This window comes from Thermoascus crustaceus (assembly GCF_041956765.1).
Source record: "Thermoascus crustaceus strain CBS 181.67 unplaced genomic scaffold VTN00scaffold_12, whole genome shotgun sequence".
Classification (NCBI taxonomy): domain Eukaryota; kingdom Fungi; phylum Ascomycota; class Eurotiomycetes; order Eurotiales; family Thermoascaceae; genus Thermoascus; species Thermoascus crustaceus.
This window is the reverse complement of record NW_027192538.1, coordinates 71,642-79,422: the sequence shown is the minus strand read 5'-3', so window position 1 is coordinate 79,422 and position 7,781 is coordinate 71,642. Positions and strand designations below refer to the sequence as shown.

Genomic DNA, 7,781 nt, shown 5'->3' with positions numbered 1-7,781 from the left:
TCCCACTCCTTCCAACCCCCCCCCCCCCCCTTCCCCATATCTACTTTTCTAACTACTACTAACCATCACAGCTACCTCTCCGACCCCCCCTCCACCTCCCACTCCCACGACCCCCTCGGCTTCTTCAAATCCGGCGACATCGCCCGCCGCGTCGGACCCTACTACTTCATCACCGGCCGCGCCTCCCTCGACATCATCAAGTCCGGCGGCTACAAGATCTCCGCGCTGGACATCGAGCGCGAGATCCTGGGCCTGCCGTACGTCGCCGAGGTCATGGTCGTCGGGGTCGCGGATGAGGAGTTTGGGCAGCGCGTTGCGGCGGCTGTTACCTTAAGGGAGTATCAGAGTGAATATGTCTATGCTACTGGTGGTGGAAGAGGAGAGGGAGAGGGGAAGAGGAGGCTCACGATCGAGGATCTCAGGCGGCATCTGAGAAGTAAGTTGGCCGGGTATAAGCTGCCGACGCTGTTGAGAGTCGTGGAGGGGGAGTTTCCCAAGACGGCGAGTGGGAAGGTGTTGAAGAAGGTATTGGGGCCGAGGTATTTTCATGCTGTCTATCGGAGGGATCCCGGGGTGCAGGTTTGGGATAGACAGGAGAAGTCTAGATTATAGCTTTTATTTGTTCAATATCTAGGCTAGATAAGTTGGAGATATATCCCTAGGTACGAAATAATATAGAAAGCGTTCGTCTTGTCTTTTACTCTGAAACAAACACGAATTCTCCCCCGATGGTAAAGTGGACATGAGAGAAATTGGTATAAGTAGAATAGACTGACTGTCTAAAACTGTTGCAGAAGCTTCCATTTTAAAACAGGTATTATCAAGAACGGTGCATGTGCCCAGCCAAACTAAGTACTTAGATATCGTAAGACGTCTAAACTCAATGATATCATATCAAGACGTGCATAACTCATCAAACCCTAAGCATCCATCCTAGTTTTAGTGTATACTAACTCCCTCCACCTCTGTCCCCTCCCCAGCCTGTATTATATCTTCACCTTGGCCGCCCTCGCCGTCTCCCGACCATGCACGTAGCTGATCCGCTGGAACTTCTCCAGCGCCTCGCCCCAGAGCTCCGCTCTCAGGACGCCATACACCCTAGACAGGACAACCCATTAGAACCCATCAACCATCTCAAGAGAGAAAGAAGAAGAAAAAGAAGAGAAAACATACCCCATCTTCGCCTTCCCACCCCACCTCCTCCCCCACTCCAGCGCCACCTCCCCCATCTCCTCCGGCTCGACCACCGCATCCACGATCCCATCCTCCAGCGCCTCCCTCCCCGTCCACCGATGCGCCTCGAGGAGCATCTTTCTTGCCACTTTCGGACCTAGCTTCAGCCGCGGCAACGCGCCGATCCCGTCGAAGTGCAGGCCCAGATCGACGGGGGGCATGCAGATGAAGCCCCGCCGGACGTTCATGATGCGGTAGTCGTGCGCGAGGGCGAAGGGGACGGCGCCGCCGAAGGTGTGGCCTGTTAAAAGGGCGATGGTCGGGTAGGGGAAGTCGACGATTGCGGCGAGCATCTTAGAACCTTTAGGATCGTTCATGGGTTGATATAATGGGGGGAAGGTACCGGGTAAAACCCGTCCGTATTCGCAAACGGATTGGTATCACTCTCGTCGAGCTCGAGGCCCTAAAAATGGAATACCTCCCAATCAACATGCTGACTCCTTTCTTTCTTTTTTTCCTTCTCTTCAAATTACATCACTCCCCAATGTATGTATGTACAGTTATAATGCGAATAGCTAGAATAGAACATACCGTACACCAAAACTTCGCATCACTCCCCCTCGTGATAACCGCCCCCTCCTTCTCTCCTCCCGGCCCTAGGACATTTTGCACCGTGCGAAACGCCCGGATGATCTCCTGGCAGTACCACGAGCACAGCCGGTTCTCGGGCGGCTTGTGCATCGTGATGATGAACACGTTGCCGGCGTGCCGGGTGAGGGTGAGGTTGCGGAAGGTGGAGATGGTTTCGAGGGGTTCTGTCATGGTGGGTGGTGTGTAGAAGTAAGGATTCTAGAGGATGGATGGATGGTTGTTGAGAAAGGACTTTTTGATCATAGATGTATATACATAGGTAGGTAAACGTTTCGGATATCTCCCCGCAGACGGGTCTCAGCACACCGTCCGGGGAAGATGGGGGGGATGGATCGATCTATCCACCACTTGCGGGGATGGGATGCCGACGATCAACCGACTGCCGAACGATCGCGTTCCCCGAACCGAGATGCCGATGAAACTTGACGGGGGTGTTTCTTTTCTTGACTAGGCGATAAGCGGTTCTGTCTAGGTAGCTGGTTAGGCTATCTATCAATCAGTGTGTAGTTAGATACGTACCTAGATGTTTCTGCCACGAGGTTAGGACTTGAACTTGGCTAGTGGAGGAGATGTTATTATTTTATTATTGATGTTCTATTACTGGTAGAATTTTAGTATCCAGATCTGTTTCGTGGACTGTGTACATTACGAACGCCAGGATCAGACCGTCTTAAGACGTCGGACATTTGGGACAAAAAAAACCAAAAAGCTGACTACAAGGCTTAACTAGCAGTATTAGAATGCCTAGCTATTGGGACTTGAACGATCGGAATCCTATGAGTAGTGACTCCATTTTCAGAAGTCCTGGACCGGAAAGGACTATGCTAACTAATTTATGTACTTGGTATGTATACAGGTAGGGTAGGTAGGGAGCCAATTGCTTGCCTCAAATGCACAGGTACATGCAGACATAGAGAAGCATACCCATTACGCACATGTCTGACGTCCGAATTCTTGCCTGTGACTCTTCAGTTCCCTTGCCGTCAGGGGTGATGAGATACTGTGAGAGTAACTGACAGCGATATATATATATCATCAGTGATTACTCCGATGCTGCAGTGAAGCAGCGCTGTGAGCTTTCTAGAGCTAAAGCTTTGATAGGGAAGGCCAAATGGTAAATACTAGAAGATGCAGAAGTGATAGATCTATTCATTTTTTTATTCAGCTAACGGTAAATTTCGGAGCTGATACTCCGCCTATGGCACACAGCATATTCTACGACCCCAGCATCAATGCACCACACTTCAAACCGCTAGGTCCAGTCAACTTGGTAGTGTGGATGTTCCAGATCTTCAATGGACGTGTGCCACCTGCATCCTTGTGGACGCGAAGACACAAATCTAGTACGTCACTGGTAAAGATAACTCGATATAAGCACTTCTTGGCACAACTGCAGCCATTGGAGGGCTGAATTGCAATTTGACATCCGTGCTATGACACATGAAACATATTGAAACGAAATAGTCGAAGCTGAAAAGCATTGGACATGGAACGATTAGCCATATTAGATATACATACGTGGGCGGACCTAGTAAGACATAAAGATTAAACTGGGAAGGTAATATATGGTAACATGGGCCGTCCGCAGGCACCGGGTAACCGATCGGAAAAATATGAAAACAATAAGGGTCATATCGTAACTCCATGTACAGCACGCAGGAACCTACTACAGCTCCCCGTGGGTGACTCTGTGTGGTGGGCGGAAATTGCCCTTTTTGAGCTCTTGCCAGGCGAGGTCGAAGCGGGCTCCCATGTACCACGCAAAGCCCATCTGTCTCACAGTCAGCATCAAGGAAAGACAGGAATTCGAAGACAGCGTACCATGACACCGGAGACAACCACCAGAACAACGAACATGAAACCAAACATGAAGTACATGTCGCTGCGCGCCTCAGCATCCGCCTTGGCTTTCTCTTCGTCCGCCTCCGTCTTCTCGCCGGTGACCTTACGACGGGCTTCCTCGGCGGTCTGCGACGGGAAGAGAGTCTCGATGAACTTCTCGATCTGGAAACAGTCAGCATCATCAGTTGACCAGGCAGAACCGGCAAACTCACCCTTCCGCAAACCACGCTGATCTTGAGGAAGTTCGGGTCCTTCGGCGAGTTCTTCTTGTGTATCCGGCGAGCATACCGCCGGAACACCTCGCAGACCATCCTGAGATTCTGCGTCGACTCCAGCATCAGCTGGCAGGCATCGCCCTTGGTGATCTTGATGTTGCGCTCAAACATGGTGTAATTGCGGAAGCACAGCTCCAACGTGGCAATCGCCATGGTCTGCGGGATGGCACAGAAGTTGAAGACACTCTGCTCCCTCAGGCCAGCGAGGTAGAACAGACACTCATCTGCGTGCTCGAGGGCGTTCAGGACCATCTCGGATTGGCAGTTGAGCGCCGCCTCGCGGTACTCGGGCTTGAACAGGTCTTCAAAATTCTCGACGTGCTTGGACCAGATCTCCTTGGGCCAGAAGCGCCGGTTGTCATCCTCATCTTCTCTGATGTCACGGATGATGTTGGTCTTCTGCAGGAAGAGACCCATCGAGTTGTGCAGGCGCGGGCGCTGCAGCAGGGCCGGGTTGCCAAACTCGGCCTCGACGAACAGGCGGGTCAGACCCTCTCCGACCAGACCGGCCACGTAATGGCAATACAGATCGTACTCCTCCACGGTCTTGACGCTCGCATCATCGAACGTGGCCTTACGGCAGTAGTCGGCCATGCCGTTGCCCATCTTGTTGGTGATGTCCTTGATGATGGCCTGGTAGGCCGGCTTCATCTTCTTGAACTCAGTGATGACGTTGTGGAACTGAACCAGCAGTTCCCGATCCTTCTCCTCCGGGCGGTTGCCGGTGAAGGTCCAGCCGTCCTGCTCGAGGAAGTCCTGGAATCCGCGGAGCAGGGGTTCCTTGGTCTCGAAGGGAATAGAGGTGTCATCCTCGATGGTGTCCAGACCACGCAGGACGAGGTAGAAGATGCAGACGGGGACGAGCAGCTCCGGGTGCAGCTCCTTGATGACGGTGCTGAAACTGCGACTCGTCTTATCGAGGAACTTGAAGCATATCTTCTGGGTCTCGGGCTCGTTCGCCTCATCTCTCTCATGGACAGGGGTGTGCCAGACTTTCCTATGCCAGTAAGCATGGACATCGAGAGATGCGCAATGGGTTAGGAAAGGCCAGGGACCAACCATTGAATGATAGACCTCAGCTGGGAGGGGTGGAAGGCATAGTAGAGGGCGTCTGTGGCCAGCCCCATGGTGGACGGAGAGGAAGCGGTGAAAAAACACGGTCAATGGCAGAGTTTGTTGGGGAATGAGACGAAGAACAGCCTTGGGTATATTTATTAGGTAAGGAGGTAAGATAGAAGAGGGTAATTAGGAAGAAGTAGAGGAAGATAAGGAAAGAGAGGAGAGGAGAGGAGAGAGGAAGAAGAGGAAAAGAAGAGGATGGGAGAGAGAGAGAAGAGAGAAAAAAAGGAGAGCGGGAAGATCGTCAGGCGGAGAGACGCCGTATCGCCCGTACCGCCGGCCGTACGGACACGTGGTATCGATACATCCCTTTTCCCCTACGGATCTACCTGTCTCTTGGCAACGTGACAAAACGAAACGTAAGTTACGCAGACCGCCGGGCCCGCAGACACGGCGTGACCCGGGCCATGACGACAGGCTCTCCGCGCTGCTGCGACGAAACGAAACACCAGAAAAAAAGTATCCCGCATAGATCGAGATATCTCCTGCATCCAGCCCCGCCTGGTGCTCTTTTTTTTTGCTTTCGTCCTCCCCGCCCCCGCGACCGTTGGCTTCCCATCCGCGCTGTCAGCCATGGTCGTCGACACCACCTACTACGACATTCTCGGCGTCCCGCCCACGGCCACCGAGCTCGAGATCAAGAAGGCCTACCGCAAGCTCGCTATCACCACCCACCCGGGTAGGCTCTGTCCTTTGTTTTCTATATTCTGGCTTGCTGTCTACTGACATTGTGTCTGTCTGCCAGATAAGAACCCCGGAGATGAAACAGCACACTCCCGATTCCAGGCTGTACGTCCTACCCCGCTATTACCAGGCTGACACATTCAACGACGCTGACAGCTGGTATCTAGATTGGAGAAGCATACCAAGTCCTCAGCAATGAGGATCTACGAAAACAGTACGACAAGTATGGCAAGGACCAGGCCGTTCCCGGCGGAGGTTTCGGTGAGTCTTGTCTCTACGGCTTATCGCGGCAGCCTACAAGTACGGAGCTGACAACGGCCTGCAGAGGACCCCGCGGAGTTCTTCAGCATGATCTTCGGTGGTGACGCCTTCAAGGACCTGATCGGCGAGATCTCCCTGATGAAGGACCTGACCGCCACCATGGACATCACCATGCAGCAGATGGAGGAGGACGAGCTGGTCGAGGCCGCCGAGGAGAAGCTGAAGGTGCACGACGACGAGACCAAGGCCGGCGCAGCCCCTCACGCAGCAGCAGGAGAAGCAACGACAGATACCACCCCGTCAGCATACAGCTCCGGCACGAGCACGCCCCGACGGCATCTGGGCCAGCAGGCGATCATGGACAAGTCGGAGGAGGACGCCCGGCTCGAGGCGGCCGGCGTGTCGGCCGAGGAGAAGGAGCTGCGCAAGAAGGAGAAGAAGAAGGGCGGCCTGAGCAAGGAGCAGCAGGAGCGGTTGGCCGCGTACGAGCTAGAGCGCAAGAAAGCGCGCGAGGAGCGCGTCAACACCCTCGCCGCCAAGCTGATCGACCGCATCAGCGTCTGGACCGAGACGGACAAGGGACCGGACGTCACCCACTCCTTCAAGGAGAAGATCCGGATGGAAGTGGAAAACCTTAAGATGGAGTCCTTCGGTCTGGAGATCCTCCACGCCATTGGATCGACCTACGTCCAGAAAGCCACGTCCTTCCTCAAGTCGCAGAGATTCCTGGGCATCTCCGGCTTCTTCTCCCGGCTCAAGGACAAGGGCACGCTCGCCAAGGAGACGTGGACCACCATCTCCACCGCCATCGACGCGCAGATGACCATGGAGGAGATGGCCAAGCTCGAGGAGCGCGGCGGCGAGGACTGGACCGACGAGAAGAAGGCCGAGTACGAGAAGAAGGTCACGGGCAAGATCCTCGCGGCCGCCTGGCGCGGCTCCAAGTTCGAGATCCAGGGCGTGCTACGCGACGTCTGCGACAAGGTCCTGGGCGACAAGTCGGTCAAGCTGGAGAAGCGGATAGAGCGGGCGCATGCGCTCGTCATCGCGGGGACCATTTACCAGGAGGTACGTATCTTCCCTTTCTCTCACACCTATTCAGATTTCCATCTTCGATGTACTAACATGGAATGCTACAGGCGGAACGCGACCCCGACGAAGAGGGCGACTACATGGCCTTCGAGCAGCTCATGGCCGAGGCCATATCCAAGAAGGGCAAGGACGACAAGGACAAGGAGAAGAAGAAGAACCGCAAATCCAAGCACGACTCCCACCACGAGACGCCTTCTTCATAAATCCATTCTCTCCTCCCATCTTCCTCCCTCCCTTATCCCTCTTCTTCCTTTCCCTCCCGTTCCGTTTCTCAGCGTTACCCCCTCCTCCTCCTCTCCAGAAGTTTCCTTGCTTACTACTTTGAGAGCATCTTTCCGAGTCGAGTCCAGTCGAGTCGAGTCTCACGTCATTTTTACTTTTCATTTGTTTTGTTATTGTTGTTGGATAGGGCCAGATAGGCTAGGCCAGGCAGGCAGGCATGCATGTACCGCACCGTACCATACCGCACCGCAGCTGGTTTGATTTGATTGATTGATGTGATACATCGATCGATCGAGATGAGACGATATGAAGAGCTTCTTTTACATCGTCGTATTATCTTACATCGTTACCATCGTTATATTTATGATATTGTGTAAATTGCCTGTAGTTATCTATTCATTCCCCGCCTTGATTCATCAGTCATCAGTCATCAGTCATCCGAGCTCTGTCTAATATGATATA

The 7,781-nt window shown here is 53.5% G+C and overlaps 4 protein-coding genes across 4 annotated transcripts in view; 2 read left to right on the top strand and 2 right to left on the bottom strand.

Moving 5' to 3' along the window:
- Nucleotides 1–612, top strand: part of VTN00DRAFT_3079 (uncharacterized protein) — a gene marked incomplete at both ends in the record, with an annotated part of 2,408 nt that extends 1,796 nt beyond the window's left edge. Inside the window, one exon of the mRNA XM_069429356.1 lies at nt 72–612. Coding sequence (XP_069283072.1) covers nt 72–612 — 541 coding nt within the window. The remainder of the gene's footprint in view (nt 1–71) is intronic.
- Nucleotides 613–986: 374 nt separating this feature from the next.
- Nucleotides 987–1,995, bottom strand: VTN00DRAFT_3078 (uncharacterized protein; the record flags this gene model as incomplete). The annotated part of the gene is made up of 4 exons (XM_069429355.1): nt 987–1,098; nt 1,174–1,526; nt 1,577–1,636; nt 1,765–1,995. The coding sequence occupies 4 exons, from the start codon at nt 1,993–1,995 to the stop codon at nt 987–989; spliced, it is 756 nt and encodes a 251-aa protein (XP_069283071.1).
- A 1,495-nt stretch (nt 1,996–3,490) lies between these two features.
- VTN00DRAFT_3077 (uncharacterized protein) lies at nt 3,491–5,068 on the bottom strand (the record flags this gene model as incomplete). The annotated part of the gene is made up of 4 exons (XM_069429354.1): nt 3,491–3,595; nt 3,646–3,828; nt 3,879–4,938; nt 5,001–5,068. The coding sequence occupies 4 exons, from the start codon at nt 5,066–5,068 to the stop codon at nt 3,491–3,493; spliced, it is 1,416 nt and encodes a 471-aa protein (XP_069283070.1).
- A 565-nt stretch (nt 5,069–5,633) lies between these two features.
- On the top strand, nt 5,634–7,300 carry VTN00DRAFT_3076 (uncharacterized protein; the record flags this gene model as incomplete). Its single annotated transcript, XM_069429353.1, has 5 exons — nt 5,634–5,739; nt 5,806–5,849; nt 5,912–6,005; nt 6,070–7,073; nt 7,145–7,300. The coding sequence occupies 5 exons, from the start codon at nt 5,634–5,636 to the stop codon at nt 7,298–7,300; spliced, it is 1,404 nt and encodes a 467-aa protein (XP_069283069.1).
- Nucleotides 7,301–7,781: the final 481 nt, after the last annotated feature.